This window comes from Acipenser ruthenus, chromosome 7 (genome assembly GCF_902713425.1).
Source record: "Acipenser ruthenus chromosome 7, fAciRut3.2 maternal haplotype, whole genome shotgun sequence".
NCBI lineage: Eukaryota > Metazoa > Chordata > Actinopteri > Acipenseriformes > Acipenseridae > Acipenser > Acipenser ruthenus.
The window spans coordinates 53,105,602-53,129,777 of NC_081195.1; the positions used below are offsets into that span (position 1 = coordinate 53,105,602).

At 37.3% G+C, this 24,176-nt stretch overlaps 2 protein-coding genes across 4 annotated transcripts in view; one reads left to right on the plus strand and one right to left on the minus strand.

The window, feature by feature from the left end:
- Positions 1 to 1,132: 1,132 nt before the first annotated feature.
- Positions 1,133 to 15,964, plus strand: LOC117415440 (ETS domain-containing protein Elk-3-like). Of its 2 annotated transcripts, none has more exons than XM_059027279.1 (5): positions 1,133 to 1,153; positions 6,845 to 7,053; positions 8,086 to 8,874; positions 11,506 to 11,628; positions 13,755 to 15,964. In XM_059027279.1, the coding sequence occupies exons 2-5, from the start codon at positions 6,847 to 6,849 to the stop codon at positions 13,851 to 13,853; spliced, it is 1,218 nt and encodes a 405-aa protein (XP_058883262.1). In that variant the 5' UTR covers positions 1,133 to 1,153; positions 6,845 to 6,846; the 3' UTR covers positions 13,854 to 15,964. The 2 variants fall into 2 exon arrangements, with proteins under 2 accessions (XP_058883262.1, XP_033881675.1); XM_034025784.3 differs by lacking the exon at positions 1,133 to 1,153 and adding an exon at positions 1,163 to 1,453.
- Positions 14,804 to 24,176, minus strand: part of LOC117415439 (cyclin-dependent kinase 17) — a 77,964-nt gene continuing 68,591 nt past the window's right edge. Inside the window, exons 9-18 of one of the 2 annotated variants that reach the window (XR_009329183.1) lie at positions 23,737 to 23,799; positions 19,872 to 19,995; positions 19,180 to 19,300; positions 18,396 to 18,493; positions 17,776 to 17,881; positions 17,642 to 17,684; positions 17,413 to 17,503; positions 17,066 to 17,121; positions 16,738 to 16,815; positions 14,804 to 16,483 (exon numbers count right to left, since the gene is read on the minus strand). Coding sequence is in view for 1 of the 2 variants with exons in the window: in XM_034025783.3 (XP_033881674.1) it covers positions 16,446 to 16,483; positions 16,738 to 16,815; positions 17,413 to 17,503; positions 17,642 to 17,684; positions 17,776 to 17,881; positions 18,396 to 18,493; positions 19,180 to 19,300; positions 19,872 to 19,995; positions 23,737 to 23,799 (762 nt within the window). In the remaining variant the exon portion in view is untranslated. The remainder of the gene's footprint in view (positions 16,484 to 16,737; positions 16,816 to 17,065; positions 17,122 to 17,412; positions 17,504 to 17,641; positions 17,685 to 17,775; positions 17,882 to 18,395; positions 18,494 to 19,179; positions 19,301 to 19,871; positions 19,996 to 23,736; positions 23,800 to 24,176) is intronic. The other variant, XM_034025783.3, reaches the window with a different exon arrangement.

The following is a 24,176-nucleotide window of genomic DNA, read 5'->3' on the forward strand; positions in this document are numbered from 1 at the left end:
AAAGTGCTACCAAAGAGAGCAGCTTTACTGATCGTTTCATTCAGCTGTAAGAGTTGCAATGCAAAGTAAATTCAAATGTTCCCTGCACTCGCTTGCAGAAAGGTTACCCTTGGTTATTAATTGTGATATCGGAGTAGTACCCTGAAGAAACCCAGTCTGGGCCATTAGCAGACCACGTTACCAACAATGGTGTGGTCCTGCTTGGTAACGCACTGGTACAGATATGGCCTAGTGGTTATTGTCAGCAGTGTTCTTCATACTTGTGCTACCATAGTAAAGACCCAGTATATTGTTCCATTTGAAATAACAGTTGGTAAGGTTTGTTGTCATTACTACCTGCTAATGCCCAAAGTTATTGCAAAATAACATTACTATCATTTCTTATTACAAAATAGAATGCTGGCTACTTTTTTTGTAGCCTGACAAAGAGGTTTGCATAAGGTACAGAATTATTTTATACAGGATACAGGACCACCTCACATTTGGTGGAATGACTGAGTCTGAAAAAACTGTTCATCCAATGCATGATTAGTAAACATTTACTGTGGGCAAAGCTAACCAAAAGGACTTACTGATGACAGTAACAGCAGCAGGCCTTCTCTATTGCTTTGCTCGGATCAACGTCAGGTTGCGACCAGACATTTTTAAATGGTCAGACATGAGACTGCAATTTAATGCACACAATGAAACAACTCTGACATGGAAATAATACTGTTCCCAGCTCAACACTTACTGCATCTGTCTTAAATAACAGTACCTAACTGTACCCCTGGAACTAGCTTATAAACAGTTCAGCCATCATGTCTGCAGTTAAACCCAATGCAGTATGCAGAGACTGAGCGTCTGTCCACTATGTGTCTGCAAGGTCCTATGCAGTACAACTTTCCTACAGACATAGACAGGAGAGCTAGTTATAAAATGTAACTATGTGCATTCAGTCCAGTTATAGCATTTCTGTTTTATATTTGCATCACTTTAATTCGGACAGAATGGTGAGTGTCACCAGGTCAGGCTGGCTGTCGAAGCAGCTGTTAAATGTATTTAATCTGCTTGCACTTGAAAACCCCGAAGTTTGCTCGCGCCGAGTGAAGCAACAGGAGCTCCTCCCAGCGGTACAGAACAGGAAGATGCTGACGTCAGTTGGAGCAGATCTGTGTGTAGTTATTGTTACAATATTACTATGTGTGTTATAATACTAGAGCGATGTTGGACATCATTGGGCAGAGAGAAGAGGGGAGGAAAAGGCTGTTTACACAGACTGCAAACCGCCTGGGGAATAATGCAGGAAAGGAAGTGAGCCGGCTCTCTGTCTGACTGCTCCAACTTCCTGCGAAATCAGGATCTCATTACAGAGAAACAGAGCAGTTCAGACGACAGTAAGAATGGAAAACAAGGGGATTTTACAATATTCTTTTTAAAAGTGTTATCGAAGAGACATACATCACAGGTCTGGGTACGTTTAACTAAGCATGTTTGATTTTCTTTAGAACTTTCCGGTTTTCAGCAATGTGTTGTAAGTAACATGCTAGTATTATTTCTCAAACTTTAAACTTAAAAAAAAAAAAAACGGAAGATGTACAAACCACAAAAATGTTTCACGGGAAATGCTGCACATACAGACAGTACCGACTGTATAGATAATGTTAATGGTGTCGGATACGTAGTTGTCTGGAAAAGCAGAACTCGGTAGTCAGTATTTTTTATTCTGGTAAGAAGTAGATATATCAGTATATTGAAACAAACAGGGGAGGGGTGTATATGTTGACGAGTATGGTCCAATTTGTTATATCAGAGATTTATTAAAATTAGCAACAAGTGGCTTTTTAACTTCGTTCTTTGCGATGCTGAAGTGCTGCTAATCACATTCATTAATGTAGTGACATTTTAGACCCGAAGCAGTAAAGTTATTATCGTGTGTATTGCTAACTTTGTTTAGTGATACTATTATTTTATGTGAAGAGGATTGTTATATCTGTAATAGTCAAGTTCATTTATTGTTATTTACCAATAATGTTGTTCTGAAAAATACTGTATTAAATCACTAACGAAATAAGACGTTACGCCTTTAAAAGGCGCTAGTAGAGTTTCTGGTTTGTCTGGAAACAGCAAGACTAATTGCCATGCGCTTCCGGTTTGAAACTGGCAGCAGACATCATCTTGAAAATGAGTCACTGGAGCAAACAAAGAGGCGCATGAGTTTCCCCGTGCTCGGGTGTTAATAGATTTGCAAGTTTTGACTGAATTTGTTAGCGCTCGTGCTTTCTGAAAATGACAATTATCTGGATTAACAATAAATAAATAAATAAATAAATAAATGAGAACCAGCATGTGGTTTGGGGGGGGGGGGGGGGTGTTGTTGTTTTCCATGGGGCAGTTTGTTTTTGGAGAGGTAAGGTGATTCTGCAGAGAAGTGAAGGCTGAGGCTCCTTGGAGTTTCCACAGGCATCTTACAGGAAGAGAGTAGATTTAGTCATGGCTAAGTAATGTCTGCACACACCAACTAATCTCATTATGAGTTTCCGTTCTCCAACACAGGAGGGTTTTGTGAAGCCCCGAGAGGCTTTAAACCAATTGAAAAGGAAACAAATCACATCTTTATTCACAGGCAGCCAGCCTAAATAGTCGCCTTGTGCATATTTGCCGAGGCCCTAGGTACCTGTGTTGTTCTAAATTGTTTTTAGTTAAATCCTGTCCTTCATGTGTATTAGAAGCCTGACAGATTAATACATTTTTATACATTCAGAATACTGCTGACCCGTAACCACTTTTTAAAAGGCTTTGGAGAAACCAGATGTTAAAAGATTGACTAATAGTAAAGAATGTTTATAATAAATAAAGAACTGAAAAAATAAACTAACAATAAGACTATCAGTAATGATAACAGGTGTTGTTATAATTACCTTAAAAAACAAGGAGGGGAGGGGGTTAGGTCGGCCAGGGTGTCCTCGGCTCACCGCGCACCAGCGACCCCTGTAGTCTGCAGGCTTGCCTGTAAGCTGCCCAGAGCTGCATTGTCCTCCGACGCTGTAGCTCTTGGGTGGCTGCATGGTGAGTCCGCGGTGTGTAAAGAAGCGGGCGGCTGACGGGGTGGTAGCGGTGAGCTAAGCCTAAAGAATAATTGGGCATTTCAAATTGGGGAGAAAATAATAATAAAAAAAAAACCTAATTGCCAACGACTAAATTAAAAAAAAAAAAAAAAAAAAAAAAAATAATGCTAAGGAAAGCTCTGTTTCATCAAAACTATTAGCAGTTCAATAAATAGCCAAAATATAAGTGGAAAGTCAACCCAAATAGAGGAATAATACAGAATTTGCCTGGTATTACATATCATGTTGTATTTTGTAAAATAACTACCAAGTCAAGGTGCATCTTTGGAAACACCTTTATTGAATCATTTATTCCAGCAGCCAGTACCCCATCTGTTTGATGAGATGTTTGTTTTGTATCTACTATGTAAAGTGAATCATGTGATGCATTGTGCACAGAAATGTTTAGAGCACTTAAAAAAAACAAAACACATACTGTTGCATCCTGTTCATTGAAAGGGATAATTGAGTTACAAAATTTAAAGGATGAGTCATAATTTTCATGAGGGACACAAGTAGCTTCAAAGGAAAGTGTAGACATAAAAACAAATTGCCAGCATCATGACAAAATGTGTGTTTGCTTTGTGGTAAACAAACTCCAGACCAGCTCATAGTGATGGACAGTTCATTAGCACACGTACATACCTGTTATTCGTGTCACCTTGCATCACTAGTTATGAAAGAGATAGTTAATGAATCACACATAGTTGTTAACTTTCACAAAACCATCTTCATCTTAAGCTCGGGATTGACAACATAATTTAGAAAATGTTAAGGTTCTAGGCCCCTTTCCCTTTCAGAAACTGAAATACAGTAGAACCATGCCCCAAAAAACCGGTGTTTACAGTTGCACAGGATGATAGTATTTGGCCATGGTGTAAAAACAAACAAACAAACCAAAAAAAAAAAAAAAAAAAAAGTCATGCATAAAGTAAAATGCACTCTACTTATTTTTATTATGTGTTACCCAATTAGAAAAAACATTTTAAATCATAGTTTTAGAATTTTTTAATGCCACAGACACGGAAAGGAAATCTTCCCCTTTAGAAAAAACCTTCTCTTAAAACATTTCCTGCGATGCCTCCCGTGGCAGGAATTCCTACCTTTTTGTTTTGGATCTGCTTTCCCAGGAAGACGCCTTTAAATTAGAATTGGAGGAAGTCCTGATTTAGACAGTTTTATAGTTTACAACACAGATGTAAAACTCTGAGGATGCTTGACAGGAAATGTTTTAATTCGCTCTGTTTGGAAAAATCAACATCATTCCATTTTAATTTCACCAGGCACTCCCTGATGTGCAGTGAGCAGTGGGCACTTTTATAAACCCTTATACATGTTGATATAGTGCTTGGGTTAGTGTTAATTGCGTGGTGGACTTTGGCTGTGCATGTATAGAATACAATATTGAGCTGTTGTGAATAGGATCTCTGAATACTGTCCTGTTCTTGAGGGTTTGAACATTTCCAACCACATCCCTTCTTTGTCATCATGAAAACATGTAGCCTGCTAGCTGTGGATGGTGGTGCTGTTGATCCTGCATTGGTTTGCTCATTATGGTAAAGGGCTTCAGCAGCATTTTATGTATCTCTACCTTCAAATCACATCCTTTTTTCCCCCCTTATGTGCTACTCTGTGGTTAAACCACATGCACAGGAGAGCAACAGTACTGAGCTACTAACAGGGATACCCAGTCTGTATTGCATTCCATTTTGATTTGCAGTCTTTACCAAACCTCCCATTTTAGATTTTTGTTGAGTATTATTAAAGTCTCCACACACCGGACACAATGCGATTTGTCCAGCGATAAAATGGTATTTTCACACCAGTGGCGATGTCATGGAAAATTTCACCCCCCCTTATAAAAATATATTAAGAAAACATTATTAATATGCATCAAAACAACCAGCACTATTGGTGTGTCTGTATTAGACCAAATTAGTTAAAAGGTATTCAAATTAGGTTCGGGTTTTTCAATATGATATCACAAATTATAACTGAGTTATGAGTAAATAGTAAACATACACACGCATATCTATGGTTTAATTATGACATTATAATATATAATATATATAAACAATTTTGTTTTACTGTAAAACAAAATTGTCATGAGCACGGACTCTCTGATCGTATCATCAGCCTGTTATACAGCTAATAAAAATATATACATAATAGTTTTTCAGAATGCTTTCAGTAAAGGTAAACAAATCATACACACCAGCTATATCCAGTTCTCTGGAAATGGACTCCCAGATGTTCTCCCTCATTGCTGTGTTTTTATAATTTTTCTGTCCTTTATTGTACAGCTCTGGGTATTTTGATACTGCAAGAAAATCTTTTTCTTCACCATTGTTTACTGAAGCCTTCAAGGCAAGCGGTTCCTCATTGGTCAGTTCCCCAGCTGTTGCGTGACAAAAATCACAAACTTGGACACCAAGTTCATTTTTTTTGTCGTGGTGTGGTTGTCGTACAACACAGTTGCTTGTTATTATTATTATTATTATTATTATTATTAATTTCTTAGCAGACGCCCTTATCCAGGGCGACTTACAATTATTACAAGATATCACATTATTTTTACATACAATTACCCATTTATACAGTTAGATTTCTACTGGAGCAATCTAGGTAAGTACCTTGCTCAAGGGTACAGCAGCAGTGTCCCCCACCTGGGATTGAACCCACGACCCTCCGGTCAGATCAGTCCAGAGCCCTAACCACTACTCCACATTGCTGCCCTTCATTGCTTGTTGCATCGCGACCCGTGTGTGGAGACCTTTACTTATTTTATGTTAAAAACTTTTTACTAAGGATTAACCAACTTGCTGCTGGTAGAACATATGCACAAGAATGTGATTTAAACTCAGGATGTCTTGGCTGTTGGTCCTTTAACAATTTAAGTCACTTGGCTGTGGTTAAGTCCCTGGCTTCACAATTTAAAGGCAGCTGTATATGAAATACCTTTTAACAATACCTATTTGAAATCAGAAGGTTCTCTGTATGCATCAAAGCTGAGAGTTCAAAGCGCAACAAGTTTCAGATCTTAGCCTCAGTGGATAGCACACATGGCCTGGTTTTAATCATGAAGAGACGCCTTGGCTTCTGACTGACCACTTTAGTCCCAAATTAAGGGAATTGAAACCCCAGCCACGTCCGAGTCGTTAAAAAGACAAAGGTCAATGTTAGCATAAAGTATACACAGACAGCTGTATGGTGGCAATGTACATTTTATTTAAAATATGTGACCATTACAAGCAAAAAGCCAAGTAAATCATCTATTACAGCATATATAATGCAGAAATCTGAATTTCATGCATAATTTGTCTCTAGATATCATTAAAACAGACTATTATGAAACCTGCATATGTTAAAAGTATACTCAACTCTCTGAATACAAAGCATGTCCACCATTGGCCTGGTTCACTTCCTGTGGCATTGAACTCATGACCCCACACATACATCTTGCTCAAATATGACCCTATTCCTCAGCAATACTCTTCCCTAATTTTAACTGGAAGTGTAGATTTCACTCTTACCTATAAAGCACCCTTCTCCATCAAAAACAAACAAGGTAATATTAAGCCAGGAAAACCAGTAAGTTAATTGATTCGTGCATTTCTAAGAAGCTGGAAGACGTAAAAAATATTAAAACGTAGATATAAAAAGTTTGGATTGCTATTTATGATTCACCATAGGTTCTTCAAAGTAATGCCAGCTGTCCAAATCATGTTTTAATGGTGGTCTGTCCCTTTGCCTTGCAGTTATGGAGAGTGCTATCACACTGTGGCAGTTCTTGCTTCAGTTGCTTTTAGACCAGAAACACGAGCACCTCATCTGCTGGACGTCCAACGACGGGGAGTTCAAGCTCCTAAAGGCAGAGGAGGTGGCCAAACTGTGGGGACTTCGCAAAAACAAGACCAACATGAACTACGACAAACTTAGCAGGGCGCTCCGTTACTACTATGATAAGGTGAGCCTTGGTGTTGTGACATGTATTTACTTTCTAACATGGCTTACTGTTCAATATGCAGTGGTGTCCTTTATCCTTATATTTACTCCATGTTTTCAACCCCATAATAAACTACTGAATCTGGTTTGACAACATTTTTAAAAGGGAAGAGTTTTCCACATTAAAAGCCATAGCAAGTATACGTGAATCACTTTAGATTTTTATGTTTAAGGTACTTTGAATTGTGTCTGGAAATTTGCCCTTGAAAGAGTGTGAAGGAGTAATTAACCCAGAGGCACAGCAAGCTGTGATGGGCTGATTTCCAGACAACAATTGTCATGTGCAGTAGAGGAACTTGGTAATGCAAATGTGCATATTAAATCAATCCATCAGGGAGCATTCCATCATGACGTAATGTGGTTTTGGAAAAACCTGATGACAAAAAAACCACATTGCCAAAGCTATCTGAGCACAGCAGCCTACAACTCGGACCCCTGTTCTACACTATATCCAATTTCAGATAGGCATTATCTGAAAAGCTTCAACAAGCTTTCCCAAAAATATGATATCTGCCACCTGTACTGCAGTTCGTCCCTTCTAAATTATTCTAGCATGTACTGGTAATTTAAGGAAATAGTTCCCTCTCTTCCTAGAACACTGGGGTCTCCCGAACCAATACTCTTCCAGCACCCCTGATCCAGCTCTGGATCTGCCATCTACATGCAGTTTCTGCTTCCAGTAGTTGTGGATGCCACCTCATTGCCTGTTTTTCTCTGACAAGCAGTGCATTTCATGTTTCAATCAAACAAAAATCCTCACTTCAATATTTACCATTGCAGGCACAAGATTGACTAGACTGTTCTTTTAAAAGATAAGGATTCCACTTAGATCAAACAAGCCTATACTATTTTTAAAGTGTGAGTTTCTCAATTTATTGACTCACATTCCATTTAGCCTATTGGGGAATTGCTAGCTGCAGATGTGAAGAAATAAACTTACTTTTTTTTTTTTTTTTTTTTTAAACCAAATGAAATGTACTTTCTTTCTTTGCAGAACATTATCAAAAAGGTGATCGGACAAAAGTTTGTATACAAGTTTGTCTCGTTCCCTGAAATCTTAAAAATGGACCCGCACACAGTGGAGCTGGGCAGAGAGAGCATGTTGTTACAGGACAGTGATTCTCTGAGTCTGGAGACCAAAGAGCACCAAACCCTTTCCGCCTTGAGAAACACCGGCCGCAACGACTATATCCACTCAGGTCTCTACTCCTCCTTCACAATCAACTCACTACAGAATCAGGCAGAGGTTTTCAAATCAATAAAAATGGAGAAGCAAGACGAGAAATCGGATGACAAGCTGCAGGGGGATGAGACGCGGACTGTAATCCGCTTTGTAACAAACAAAACAGAGAAGCATGTGACGTTGCCGGTGGTTTCCATGCCATCCTCTCCTATGTCAGCTGAGGCCGTGGCTTCTGCAGCTTTCTTGACATCCTCTGCCTCTGCCAAAGCTTCACCAACTTTGATGTCGGCTCACACCACAAACTTCTCCTCTCCCTCCCCTAGTTCTTTCCTGTCAGGATACAGGAGCCCCAACTCGGAGGCAGATGACTTGGAACTCTCTTCCCAGCCTCTGAACCTTTCTGCCAGCCACAAGGCCAGGTCCCCTCAACTGTTTGAGAAGAGGAATAGCAACGGCCTTCCCCCAAAGGCCAAGAAACCCAAAGGCCTGGAGATCTCAGCCTCTTCTTTACTATTCTCAGGCACTGATATCGGCTCTATTGCCCTCAACAGCCCAGCACTTCCCTCAGGGTCTCTGACACCAGCCTTTTTCACTGCACAGGTAAGCCTAATCCATGTAGATGTTGAAGCTGTACATAACTGTTTTTCATTTTTGCATGTGAAGTTAAGTGGAAAAGGGGCTGAGGTGGTATAATGTTTAAACCAAGGCTGAGCATCAGCGTATTTTGATCCTTCTGTGCCAAAGCCATAAAATGTAGCTCTCAGAGTTACATGGGGAGGGGCTAGCCAATCACACCTGTTTGGCGTATCCATTGGCTTCTAGTTCCAATCATAATGGAACATTTAAATCCACAGTGGCTCTCACCATGTAGGTGAAAGGACAATTTAATTGGTTTTGGATTTTAGCACACTTTTCTTTTTATAATGTTTGGGATTCAGAATAGTTTCATAGCATGGCTTATTATTCCAATTGAGGAGTTGGTGTTGCGTGAGCTCCGAATTACTATAGGGGCCGTATAAAAAGGGAGAGACAAAATCATTATGCATTCCAGGACATCCGTCACAAACAAAGAACCTAATCATCTGTTAATTACATTTTAAGTTTTGATAAATATCCTTGGTGTTTCTTTGGCAGTGCTGTAATAAACCCATCAAGTTCCTTAGGAGTGGATTTAGTCCAGACCATGAAGTAATTTTCCCCAAAGTAAAACTTAAAACAAGTCAACTGCCACAAGAAAAACACCCTTGCAGTATTTTGGCATTGTAAATATTGCTAAGCTATGGTGTACTGATGTTGTATTCAGCTCTTCAAATATATTGTTTTTGTTGGCAAAATGATACATATCCGGCTAAAGTACAGCTGTGGCCAAAGGTTTTGCATCACCTAGAATTTTAGGATTAAGACACAATTTTAAAACAAAAAACTGTCCTGTAACAGCATCCTCTCTCTGCCCAGCTCCACTGTGTGTGGGTATATTTTTCAGATTTCATAATTTATATCTTATTTAACATCATGTAATCAAATAAATTACAAAATGATATCTTGTAAAAGCTACCGGAAGCCACAATAGTAGTACAGTATTTCATGTTCGATTTCAAAATGTCACATTTCAATGTCAGTTTTTCATTAAGTATATGGAAAACTACAAAGTGGTATGTAATTTCAATATGTTAACATAACATTATTCGGCAGGTTTCACTCACCTTATGAAGCATTTTTTTTTTTTATTCTATAGGGCGATGCAAAACTTTTGTCCATAGCTGTATATACTTATATAGTGAAGAGTGCGCCTTGAATGGGCATTAATTGAAGATTAGAGCATTGTAAAGCAACCAGTACACAAAATGAGTTCAACAGGAAAATGGAAGACACACAAATCTTTATTCAGTGTAGAGCACTGTATAAGAAAAAAAACACATTTAAGTGATGCCACATGTTGTTAATACCACGAATCATGAACCAGAGTCTTGGTTTCTTAGTAACACTAGCTCACTTCATTTAGGTGACAGGGAAAAAAAGTTAAATTGATTTCATATGTTTTTTTTTACAAGCCTGATTCTAAATCTGAAGATCATTACCTTGGGGGTCGCACGAATCAACAGCGTAATTTCCAGCAGTAAACTCTCTCTCGTCTCCTCAGGGCTCAAAATAAATAGCCATGCATACCTTGTTGGATTGCTGCACAAATAATCTTGCACTGGCACTCAAGTAAAGCTCTGTATTATCAGAAGGCAATGACTTTAGATTCCAATTGAACCATTCTTGCAACAACTAAAGAAGGAGGTTTTGGCCATTTTGCTTTTGCATCTAAGACGAGTGCTGTGCAAGCCAATGTTCTATGCATTTTGCATGCCCATGTGCCATTCTTTTTATTTTAAATTTTATTTATTTTTTTCAAATCTACTTTTCACCCGAACCACATTGGACATTTAAGCTACTGACCCGAGGCAAGGGCACAGCCTGGGAAGCTGACTCTTGACTCACAGGTAATCTGACCAGTAGGGGGCGTCGCTCAAGTGAGATGAACAATAGTAGCACAAACGTCAACTCAGCACCACCAGCATTCATACTAGGAAGCTCCTGATCTCCACAAAGCCAGTTTTCCTTTCAGAAATAGAAACTATGGTAATTGGCAGCACTTCTTCATTCAGTTTTATTCAGAGATGGTGAAAAAATACTAGGAAAGTATTCTTGATTTTTCAAAATGTTCTTGTATCTAACTCCAAATGTACATTCTCTCTCTGACTCACTAAGGACTGAAAACCCATGTTTTTCACATGGCCCATTACAGCACTTCAAAATAAAAGCCAATATCAAGGTCTCTATTCATTACAGAGAAGAGATAGTAGGTTTAGTGTCTAGGGGGATTTTGCAGCTTCTGTTTTTGGTCAGATGGAATTCTCCTGTGGAGAGACACTTATTCCACTCCCAAAGCATTTTTTTTAAAGCAGTTATTGAAAGAAACCCCTTACTCACAGCCCCACAATTCAGGTATATGTGATACAAAAAGATTACTATGTATTAGATATGTATGTAATAGCTGTAGGTCTTGTTTTAACAGAATCGGAGTAGAATACAGTGGTTAAACTGAAAACTGCTCTAGCTTGCTGTAAAAATGTCACTGCACCACAGCCACACATCAGTGGCAGGAAGAGATTACGTCTTAGTTGAATGTTCTGGGTTAATGAATAACTATAATAGACTGTTTTATATATTTTTTTTACATTGCAGACACCTACAGGGTTGTTGTTAACCCCCAACCCATTATTATCCAGTATTCACTTCTGGAGCAGCTTAAGCCCTATGGCTCCTTTAAGTCCTGCCAGGCTCCAAGGAACAAGCTCTTTATTTCAGGTAATGTTTAATCAAATATTTTAGAACTGAAGTCTTCCATGCAAAAACATGTTATCAAGGTTGCTGTTGTTCCATGACACCAAAAATGTATTATCAAAATGCAGTTAACCCTTCATGGAGTTGGTTTACAAAGCAGAAAGGAGATGTTCTTGTACTAGGGTGATTTTTGAGAGTTGCTGGTGCCTGTTTCTTGCCATGATGACACACAGTGTATCTGAGTGATAAATAGGGGCTGGATATAAAAATCTAGACTGCAGTTGGAAAAGTTTTTCATTCATGACTCACTACCTCAGTTGGCCAATATGTTCATAGTTGACATGTGTATTTATCTGCTTCACTACTGTTTACTTGTCTGATAAGTTCAGGATTATTTTCTTATCAAATGTTCTAGGCTTTAAAACCCTGGTAATGTTTCCAGGAAATCAATATGCTGGCTCAGTAATTCAGATGACAACCTACTAATGATGCACTAACCTTCCGGAACAAATTGCAATCAGTCTGTTTTGTTTTTTGAAATCTTAGGAAAACTGATGATGGCTCTTTCAATATCATCAGTTAAAGGGGCGGAACTCAACTTGTGGCACAATGGCCTTTGAACTTTACATTGTAGTTAACCAAAAAGTTACCACTAACCAAATACAAGGAATGTGTTAATGGCTTAAAGCATTTACAAAGTAAATCCAATATTTTTTTTAAACTTGGAGAGAAATTATGATGCCTGTATATGAGCTTAGGTGAAGACAACAACCCCTCTGTTGTCTGTAAGTGTGTTCAACTGTTTATCTGGGCAGCCTTTTTACAGTGATATAATCTGAAATTTGTCACATACTGGCACTGGTAACATGAAATCGCACAGAATGCTTGGAGCTCTGTTCACATGCGTTACAGAATAAGCTGCATTTCTTAAGGTGATCTGCATATACCTTGCATATCCCTGCAAACAGATTCACTCTTTCCTGTTTCCACCTTCCCTGGCACCACATCAAAAGTCAAGATCTACTCTGAAGCAGGACTGATGCTGTAATTAATTAAAAACAATTTATATTATATATTCATTTTATGGTAAACCATTATATATATATATATATATAAATAAATAATGGTTTACCATAAAATGAAGGTTTTAAAATTGACAATTTAAATGTAAAAGTCACCACTGGATTTTCCCTCCCCCACCCCCTTTGAGGCATCCAACCTTTTCAAACGTTACTTAAATGTATGGCTGTCACACTTTGAGAACCGCTGATCCAGTTGTGTTGAAGCTCGGTTAGGGCACTTTATTTGGAGTACTAGAATCTGTGGATATATGGAGGAACCAGTCAATCTGCTGCCTGACTAATGATACAATATATTGTGATGAAACCAAAGATAAAATTTGTACAGAAAAAAAGACAGGATACTCCAATTGTCTACTATGTATTCTAACTAGCCTACCAGATGTTTTCCACATCTTTCAGTGTTCTTATGTTCTTAGAACAAATATAAGTCTATGTTTAAGTAATCAATTAACCAGCTGATTTACACAAGCAGATTTTTACCATTTTAAGGCCATGTTATATTATTTATATTATATATATATATATATATATATATATATATATATATATATATATATATATATATATATTATTAGTTACCTTTCTCCATTCAACTGGAAAGTAGATGTAGCTAGCTTTAAAAATTCCACAGCTCACTATCTCAGATCATAATCCTGCCTGAAAACTGGAGTCTTGTATTTTGCCTGGCAAATGTTGTTTGTCCTAGGATGACCGGTCAGGAAGTGCGTATTAGTGTCAGCTGATTTTATCTGAAAAGAGCTCTGGGGATATCAATAATCAGGTGTTCACAAAGATGAAGTCACGAAATCTAACAGTAAAAGTCAAGGACAGAGAAACAAGTCATCCAGGAATCAAATACAAGCTCAGCCCCGAGACTCAATCTTTTGCATCAAATTTACTTGGGCATATTATTACACATTTTAAATTTTTTTTTTTTTTTTTTTACTTGGAAGTCCTCGGGGCAAAAAAGATTTCATGTTAGTACGCAGACAGTCAATAACTTCGCTCACGACATGCATGCCACTCCACAAGAAGCAATAACTCTTACTATATTTTGTTTCATTACAGTTCCCTTCCTTGTTAAACGGTCACTTACCGATGCCAGTTCCTGCGATGGATGGGTCTTCTTCACCAATGCTGCTTTCTTCTAATGGTCAGAAATCCTAACTTTGCCTGAGTGAATGCCTTAACCAAAGACAGCGTTCTTTTTTGTGAAATGCAAATCACTTTTGGTTTTGCACATTTACAGATACTTAATTTTTTTTTTTTAAGGATTTGTGTAAGAATATTGTTAAATCTTTTTGATAAACACCTTACTGTTTTAAGTGTTAAACATTAGGAAATGGTGTTCCTTCTACTATTTTGTTTAAGGTTTCCATTGGCGGCTGTGAATCGATGTTGCTTGTCCGTTTTTAATTTTTTATTGTATGCACTGTGCTTTTAATGTTATTACCGGCTGTGCCTTCCCATGTATACAATTAAATGTATCATGTAAATGTATTCTTTTTCAGCTTTAAGAAACAATTACAAAGACGAGATTCCAGTACAGTATAAAGGCTCTATAATGGCTATCAATTACTATTTTCATAAAGGAATTGATAAAATGTATTCTCATATTAATTTTGTGGTTTAACAGTGTAGAAAATATGCCTTATATATTTGTTGTATAAATAAAAATGTAGCATGGAATGTTACATTAAAAATAAAGAGTTGGCCTTTTTTTATAACCGTGTTTGTGTGATGCACTAATCTTACACAAATCCTCAGTAAATCATATAAAGTGCTTACTGAAATCAGATCTGTCAGTGCAAGTGCTTTATAAAACAAGGTTGAAGTTCTGTGTGCACATGTTAAGGTACTTGCATTAACTCGGGCTGATGTACTTGCACAGATGGCTCCAGTTGCAAGGAAGAATGACACTGACAATCTACTACTTTTATCCCTCTATAAATGTCCAATGTTATTTTGAAAGCTATTTTTGTGCATATGTAAAAATTACACTAGATTTACTTCAAGTACACAATCTATTAAAACGAGTTGTTAATATTCTGCGTTTGGTCCCCATATTTCATAGCATATCTACACAATGCAGGTTATACAATAAGCCTCCACATTAATGGTAAGATCATGTAGTTTTTATACTTGAAAAAAGTACAATATTAATACATTACTGTCAAACATCACAGCAGTTTGTTAAGCCTACAATTTCAATTTGAAATCTTTTTTTTTTGTTTTTTTTTTTACATATACAAATGCTGAAAAAGAGTAGTGGTCCAATGCATATCATTACACAATAAACTGTTTTTTTTGTTTGTTTTGTTTTTTAGCAAAATTCCAATTGAAACCTTTGTTTTTAGCAAAAAAACACAATATACTAATAAAACACATTTACCCCAACATGCCACGATCACAATTCACAAATAAAGTTAAAATGTAACATACAACATTCTCTTAATACTGTTAAATAACTACATGGTTTTATATTCATAAGCAGAAATGGTAGGACCCCTGAATGCGTTTACAGTGAATGCTAGAAATGAACTCTCAAAACTGTGTTTATCCCTATAAGTGATCAGACATTTCAGATGCACTAAACAATTCAATTCTTAAAGGCAAATAAATGCATACAAATTACTGCTGCCAAGGCGTACTTAATACTCACCGAGTTGCATTAGCAAGGTAGGGAAATTATTACAAAATGAAGAAGAAATGACATGCAACAGTTCAGAAAGGTACATCTCATTCTCTTCTATAGAGGTTAATTAAGTAAGCTGATCACATCTTGTCATACTCAATCTTGATACCCATTGTTATTACCATGTTCCAGTGTATTCTTAAACTGTGTGCTTCACCTGTTTAGGAAAGGTGCAAAAATATTGGAATGATGTAAAACCAAGCATGGGGAGTTTCTTATTTAATTGTTTCTCAGGGGTTTCCCTAAATAAAATCTAGGTATTTTTATGGTTTGAGACCTACTGTTAGTTTTTTTTTGTGAAAATCTCCCTAATTACTTAAATAAATACACATACTTGTTGATCAAAATGCAGTTGAACCCTATCAGAAGACCAACACTTTCTGGATATAGAGCACTGTTTCCATTTAGAATACATCCATACATTCATTCAAATGAAAACTGCATGTATGAAGAAAACTGAAGAAAAAATTAGGATTCATACACATGTGTGTGCCAAGTACAGAAGGAAGGTTGGTAGGCATGGTCCATGAATTCACTTTCTGTAGCCAAGCAATGCTGACACTAGAATTTAAAAAACACCCCCCCCCCCCAAAAAAAAAGTACAAAATTTCAACAATTCAACACAGGTCGCAGAGAAGAGACAAACCAGTTCACATGATAAAAGCCACTGCAACGTCTTCAGCTATTCCAACGTGTTAAATATAGACAGTAGTGGTTTAGCAGCAAATGTTTCCACAATAAATAACACACTGTGTTTTAGTCCTGCTCAATAACTGCAGCAGCTATAACCTCACTGGCTCTAACAGCAGAGGAGAACCTTAAAACCATCTGTACAAAATAATGTCACACTGTGACAGGTGAGTATAAAACACAGTTCACATGCCTGACAGGAAATGAGACACCTTTGTAAAAAGGGCAGTGTTGATGCAGAGAAGTCTTGCCAAGATGTCCACGCTACTGATCACAAGGAGATGCCTTCAAATAAGTCCTTGACTGGATGGTTGCTTGGTTGGTTTAGATAAACAGAAAAAGGTCATGTATACTAAACTGTGTTATCAAAGAGTCTAAAAGAGCATACTCTGTCTTCTGTTTTTGCCAGGTCCTTAAAAACAAACAAACAAACGATTTCAAGTCAGTTATTCTGTTGGAATTTTTTAGAATGAATACACCTATACTAAAACAAACAGGAGAACCCCCTCCCCCAGCGTCTCTTACTCATTCGTTGAGAAATGAGAAAAGTGTAAACTGTTAGAACTGCCATCTTAACATTACTGCTCAGAACGTAGTCGTCATGGTTTCTATTCTTCCTGTGGTGTTTATATGTGCATGACGTTGGTCGGGATGCTTTTCCGTTACCTGTTTCTGGGTATGATGAACTTCGAAAGCCTGGGTCCTTCTGTAGCTGGATTTCCTTCAGAGTAAATATTGACACGCCTGATAAACATAACAAAAAACAAACAAATAAAAACAGATGAGTCTGGTCATAAAGTTACATATTTTGATTACAGCCTACAAGATTAGTCAGAGAAAGTTAAAAAATACCACCCCCCTTGTGACTAAGTGTTCAGCCCCTTAGTGTCCTATAGACATGTATTTCACAGTGTTCAGCCCCTCTGCGTCCTGCAGACATGTTTTCCCACAGTGTTCAGGCGCCACCTCTGGTAAATGCTGATATTGTAGTCACCAGTTTGTATGGAGAAATGGTTTTCCCAGATACATCAACATTTCGGTTCATGATGGCTACAGGAGGCAATACAGTTAGAGAGGCACAAGTCACACCAGTATTTTCATTAAGTGGTGTGTCAATTCTATTTTCTAAGTTAAAAGGGATTTTCTTTATTTCTTTAAAAAAAGGATATGAATAAAAGTAAACTACATATTTCAAATATATTTATATATTTTTGCCAGTTGCTAGATGGTTAGCAAGGATAAGCAGGATTTTTTTTATTAATAAAAACAATAAAGCTTTAATGTGCCTAAAGCAGTAGGAGTCAAGTTAAGGCGTGTGTATTATTAGGAGAGGGCACTTACTCTCAGGCAAGGTGTGTACCCGTGTTCCAAGGCTTTTGAAGTAGGCTTGTTTCATTGACTCATCTGCAGAGATTCGCTTCTTAGATTCATACTAGAAAGAAGGAAAGCAAATAACATTTTCATTTTCATAAAACATCTGTGCTACCAACAAGATAAAATAAAAACGGCCATAACTATTCTTCTCAATTTTATTATATATTACCTAAAAGAATAAGCCCAAGAGACTTACTTTCAAAAACATTAAGACCAGTTCAATTCCTTCAGAATCCAATCTGGGGGGAAAAAAAAGAACATTTACACCATTTTCAAGTCTGTTAACCAGCATACCACTATATTGGGTCATATGATCAAAATAAGAAATACCTGGGTGCGTGGTTAATCAAAGGCTGTGGTTTATATTTGGGAAAGTTGTATGATTTAAATTCTTCAATGGACGAAATCCCTGGCCAGTTGTCTTCTGATGGAGTGCCTATGTATAAAACAGGGGAAAAACAATAAGTTACCAAGTATGAAGGTGCTTCTGTACAATTACCCTTTGAAACAGTTTAACTACATAATTTCATAATTACATACATTTAATTTCTATATCTTGACCTTTATTAATATTGTGACGAGTAAACAAATGAATTTATTAAAGCTCCAAACAATTTGTTAGCTGTACCTGGCTATTCATCTATAATGTAGGCAAGTCGTTTGCATTTTATTATTTTACAAATCAGGTTAATGATGATGTGTTGACAATACATTCCCCAGACAGTTAGCCTGAGATGATGCTTACTTACAGTGAAAATGCCCAAATCCAGATTCATTTTATACAGGGATGACCTCCACTACATCCACTATCAAACTAGACCCTTGGTGTGCTGTGCTGGAATGCACCTGCTGAAGTATTCTCACAGGCAGGAGTCAGAGAGGCTCAGTCCCTAAGGAATGGCCCACAGAAAACAGTATTTGGCTTTCATGTAGAGAGGAGAAATGCTTACCTAAAAGCCTAAAAATTAAGTGCAATTCATCTTCTACTGTTGAACCAGGGAACAGAGGCCTTCCGGCAGCCATTTCGTAAAATATACAGCCCACTCCCCTGAAAGGAAAAACAAATACTTTAGGCATATTACAGATTTTTTTCTCCCTTCCAGCCTCATGAAGCTACAAAGCCTTATCGCAGCAGACATATTTCTAAATGATCAGATCTGGTTTAGAGGTTATGCATGTTGACATCTCAAGAGCTGTATCTAATTGCCCATACGGTTAGTTTTAAACCATGTTCAAAATGTACAGAATTGGGCAGCTGTCATATGAGAACCAACAGAACAGCTCTGAGGATTGCTCACTGCGTTTAGAACAACTGATGGTCTGCATTTGTCCTCAAATTCTAGGTTGTTTAGTCTGCATTTCAAAATGTTGGTCCTTGCCACTTATTTCAATTCCTGACCATGTTGCTTTAACTGTGGTATATGGTGTATAACATTTAAGATGGTCCTTAACGTAGATCATTCTAAAACAAAAATGCTTGTGGTATAGAATATAAAACCAGTGTAACATGATTTCTCATAAAAAAAACAGGAACCAAAGACACATGGCAAAACACCACAAGACAGTTAAATTGAGAATTAGAGAACTGCTAAATCACAATGGAGTCAGTTAAAAGCATTAAAAACAACAGAACTTGGAACATTCTAGAACGATTGCAAACATCCTAACAAGACAAGAGAGTGATAAACAAACCACACTTGCACCTGCATGTTCTTTAAGCAACAGTTTGCTTACCACATGTCAATCTGGGTGGAATACTCTGAAGATCCCAAGAGAACATCAGGGGGTCTGTACCATAACGTGACAACCTCATTGGAGTAGGTCTTTGTAGGGACTGACTTGGCTCTTGCTAATCCTGCACAAGAAAAGCCTCTCAAATTCAACACAGCACAACTGATCACAATGACAGCACACAATTAAAAAGAAACAAAATAATTAAAACAAGCAGTAAAACAGTATCTCACAAGAAATACAGACTGGTACAAAAATAGGAACCCACCAGCCTAATCAAGCCAGAGGTGACCACCAGCCATCTTGATCAGATCGTCTCAAAAAGCTAATCATCACACTTTTAAAAGGAAGGATCGTTGCACAATAAAATGTTAAATAAATGTAACCATTTGGATCTATCATGATAAATCAAGAAAAAAAAAAAGGATTTGAGGCGGCCATATAGGACAGAAGGTTAAAGTCAATATAACAGTGTACAGCGATAACCAATACCAAGCACTAATGAGATAGACTGCTCTTCTGCTCCTGTGCTACTACCTGTTCTTTTAGTAACTGGCTTCTTATTGGGTTCTTACAATTTGTACCACACTGTATCGGTTCCTAATATGCTCAAATACAAATAACCTAGTAACAGAACACATTTTTAACAGCGCAAAATGAAAGTGAAACTCAACCATGTATTCAGTATTACTTACCAAAGTCAGCTAATTTTAGTTCCCCTCTCTCATTAATGAGCAAGTTCTGTGGCTTCAGGTCTCGATGTAAAACTTTCCTCCTATGACAGTAAGCCAAACCTCGTAAAATTTGAAATAAAAAGATCTGAAAAAAAAGAAGAGAGAAAAAAATCATATAAAAAGGCGGTACGTTCTTATTCTGCAGAAAGTAGGGCCTTTAGCAATTCCCAAAACATTTTATAAAAAACTGACAACTTCAATTCAGGCCTATACTTTACCTCCAGATGTCCATATAACCAAACAAGGGCTCAACTTCTAAAGAGTAATTAAAGTTAAGACATTAACTAACCAACAATTATAAAACTTTGAAATGGAAATTTTATCCAAAAGTGGCTCCAGAATTCATGAAGGATTTGCAAAGTTCAATAGCACACTGAGGATTCTAAATCTGAAGGCTGCCTAATCTATGCAAAAGAAAATGGTGATCACATTCTAAATATTTATAAATATTTTTACAAAATGTACTTGCTTAATAATGGACATTAAAACCTGTAAAGTTTAATTATCCTTGTGAATTCTCTGAAAAACGCAGTACATTACTCAAGGATCTAATGTAAACATTAAAGGATCAAACAAAATGTGAACTTCAGCACATTGTATTGAAACATTGTGAGCCTTTAAATTTAATTTACCATACAAAAATAAAAAACAAAAACAATTAAAAAAAACAAAAAACAAAATACTGCATACCAGGATTGAATGAGTGAAGTCATCGTTTTTAATATAAAATTAGTCACAGAACCACACTGGGTAATAATGCATGCAAGGAAGTTTATTTTTTAAAAGCTTTCTGACGGTTCATTGGAAAGAAAGAGGGTTACTACTGGGTATCTACTGTCAAAGTAAGTTCCAGTATCACAGAAGTGCATCTAGGTCTGCTGTACCACCCTGCATGCTGCTAAACATGCTTTCACTTCTCAAAATACAGTATCAATGCAAACCCATGAATCAAGCTAAGTACGATACTATAACCAGTGCTATTGGATAGCTACCGACTGCAGACCTGTTAACATTGTAGCTTTGTTTTATTTCAATAACCATTTATTTTAAATGATATTATTTACAATTATGGAGGATATAACTGTTACTCAGTGAATGTTTTGTTTTATTTAGGCAATTTGAAGTTATTAATAAAAGAGAATTCAATTGTATTATTATTATTATTATTATTATTATTATTATTATTATTATTAAAATAGCAATGAAAAACATCAGTATATGAGTAAAGGAAATCGTTTTAAATGCAGTAAGGTGAGTAATAAACTGACTCCATTGTGATTTAGCAGTTGGTTCAACAATTTAACAACAATGTTCGATTGTAAATAAATATAAAACTAGGAAGAGAACCCAGAAATAGGAAAACTGGGTTTTTATGATGGGTTGTTTTTTGGATGATGATATATATATATATATAGATATAGATATACATACATACACATATTTTACATTTTTATTTCAAACAAACTTACTAATGGTTTAAAAAAAAAAATCCAGATGTCCAAATGCTGTGTGTGCCGACTCAGTTGTGTCTTCAGTTTACCTTCAGAACTTTGGAAATTTTATTTGGTGCTTCCAAAGTTCTATAGAACTCTGTGCCACTGCACACATATACAGCATGGCATTTTTTCCACTGTTTACATGTATTTTCTAGTGTGAAATAATGAATAGCAATAATCAATGTTTTTAATGGTAAAATTTAGCAATTTGAGTTGAAGTCAAGATTTGGCACAAGTTACATTTGAAGGATACAAGAATTTTTGTTTGAGCACAGATATAAATAGTTATTCTAATATAGCCTCTACCTAGGAAAATATTGAAAAACATGGTGTAATGTAAAAGGGGAGGCAAAAAAGCTTTCCATAGATGTATAACTTGCAAGGGTTTGAGACAATAAGTAAGGTAAAGATCAAAACTTTTTGGTAAAAAACTGACTCAGGAATATGATGAACCTTCTTAAACACTTGCTCAGGTGAAACACATTCTTCAACCATTTGAATTCAAAAAGTCCAAAAACAGCTCCAAACATGAATATGTGCCCTTTGACCTCTGATCATATTACCCCACACTGTGATATATTCAATAAACACAGGTCTTGTTCAATGGAAAGATACCACTGTTGTGTTAATCCAATGTGTAAAACTCTAGTTACTGCCATTTGTCTTACCAACACACCTAACTTTTTAAAATATTAATTTCAGGTCAATTACATGAAAAACTGCCTCTTTTTTTATTTTACCACATTGCCAATGACGTACCCATGCTAGAAGGATGTATTAGGACCTTGTCTGTCCCAAAAACACATAAAAAAGTATCTCTACCAGGGGTTGAGGTTCATCACCTGTCTGTCTGCTATTTCCTCCTGGATACACTTGCATCACCTCAAACTCAACCTCTCTAAATCTGACCAACTTTTCTTTCCCTCCTCCTCCCCCTCCTCTGATCTCTCCATCTCTGTTCCTCTGGAATCTACCACACTCTCTCCCTCTTCCTCAGCTAAGAACCTTGGAGTCACCCTGGACCCCTGCCTCTCTTATTCCCAGCACATCTCCACTCTGGCACACACTTGCATATTCTTCCTGAGCAACATTCGAAGAATCCAACCCTTCCTCACCAACTATGCTACCCAGCTCCTGGTCCAGGCCCTGGTACTCTCCCGCCTAGTATACTGCAACTCCCTCCTGGCTGGCCTCCCTGCGTCCGCCACCCGTCCGCTCCAGCTCATCCAGAACTCTGCTGCCCGCCTGGTGTTCTCTCTGCCTCGCTTCGCCCACGCTACTCCACTACTCCGCTCGCTCCACTGGCTCCTGATCACCGCTCGCATCCAGTTCAAGACTCTTGTACTAGCCTACAGATGCCTTGACCAGTCTGCACCCAGCTACCTCCAGACCCTCATCTCTCCCTACACCCCCACTCGACCTCTCCGCTCCGCCTGCACTAGAAGACTAGCTCTACCACCGCTACGCTCCCCTGCCTCCAAAGCCCGCTCCTTCTCCACCCTTGCTCCGCAGTGGTGGAATGACCTTCCTACAGATGTCAGGACTGCCCAGTCCCTGACCACATTCCGGCGCCTCCTTAAGACTCACCTCTTCAAAGAGCACCTGTAGAACTCCTCTGTTTGTATCCTGGGACACTATCACCCTTCATGTAAATGTGCTTTATTTTGCTCTTATCAGCCCCTATTTTACTGCATTTAATCCTGTACTTCAGAATACTGTAATCTGCCAAGTTTTTAACCTGTAGTACTTTGTATTTAATCACATCCTGATGTAACTATCACTATTTAATCATATCCTGATGTAACTATCACTATTACCTGCTGTATTATTGAATTGTGGTTTGTCAAACTTGTACTTTACTTGAACAAAAGTTATTGTATTTCTTGCTCTTATTGTATTACTTGTATTGTAACGCTTGAAATGTTTTTGCTTTACGATTGTAAGTCGCCCTGGATAAGGGCGTCTGCTAAGAAATAAATAATAATAATAATAATCACCAAATTTGGTACTCGGGCGACAGTCTACCTTGGTTACATTAGCATTCTAATCACTTGAAAGGCAAGAGGAAAAACACTGAAAAAACAACATCAGAAAAACAACCTTTAAAAAACTATTCCAGGCTGGCAGCACAATTAAGATGCTCTCAGTACTTATCTGTTAGCAGGTAGGCTAATTAGGTACCAGACAACATCTTTATTGAAGCCCACACAGTTTTATAACATGAAAAGCTTTTAGAAAACAGGGGTTTAATTGCTATGCAATACAGGAACTGAGGCTATGCTACTGAGAAAAAAAAAAAACAACACCTTTCTGTAGGTATTAATGCTTACCTTTACATTGTGCATACTCATAATGTTTCCACAGTCATCCATGTATTGCTTCAGATCCTTATCCTATAAATATGGACATAAATTTGACATATCATTTAACATAATCATTCTACCATAATATAAATGATCAATTATCTCATAGGGGCATCCACAGGCTTTAAGAAATGCATTAAGTAAAAATAGAATAGTACAGTTTTTTTATTTTTAGTATTTATTCATAATAGTATTTTTAACTGTGTGCACATTTTGGCATCAAACTATCATGTGTGTGTCCATACACATCTGAGAACAGTTAAATATACACAATTTGATAATTGCAACTATCTAAAGCTGTTTGGAGGGGGGGGAGGAGGACTGAAAAAGACACAAACTACCTAATAAAAGCACACACACACACACACTCTCACACACACACACACACACACACACACACGTTACTG

Excerpts from the sequence above, each read along its gene's own strand:
- LOC117415440 (XM_059027279.1), top strand. The coding sequence starts at position 6,847 with ATGGAGAGTGCTATCACACTGTGGCAGTTCTTGCTTCAGTTGCTTTTA. Across the intron at positions 7,054-8,085 it reads TCCGTTACTACTATGATAAG|AACATTATCAAAAAGGTGAT; the intron begins GTGAGCCTTGGT and ends CTTTCTTTGCAG. Across the intron at positions 11,629-13,754 it reads GAACAAGCTCTTTATTTCAG|TTCCCTTCCTTGTTAAACGG; the intron begins GTAATGTTTAAT and ends GTTTCATTACAG.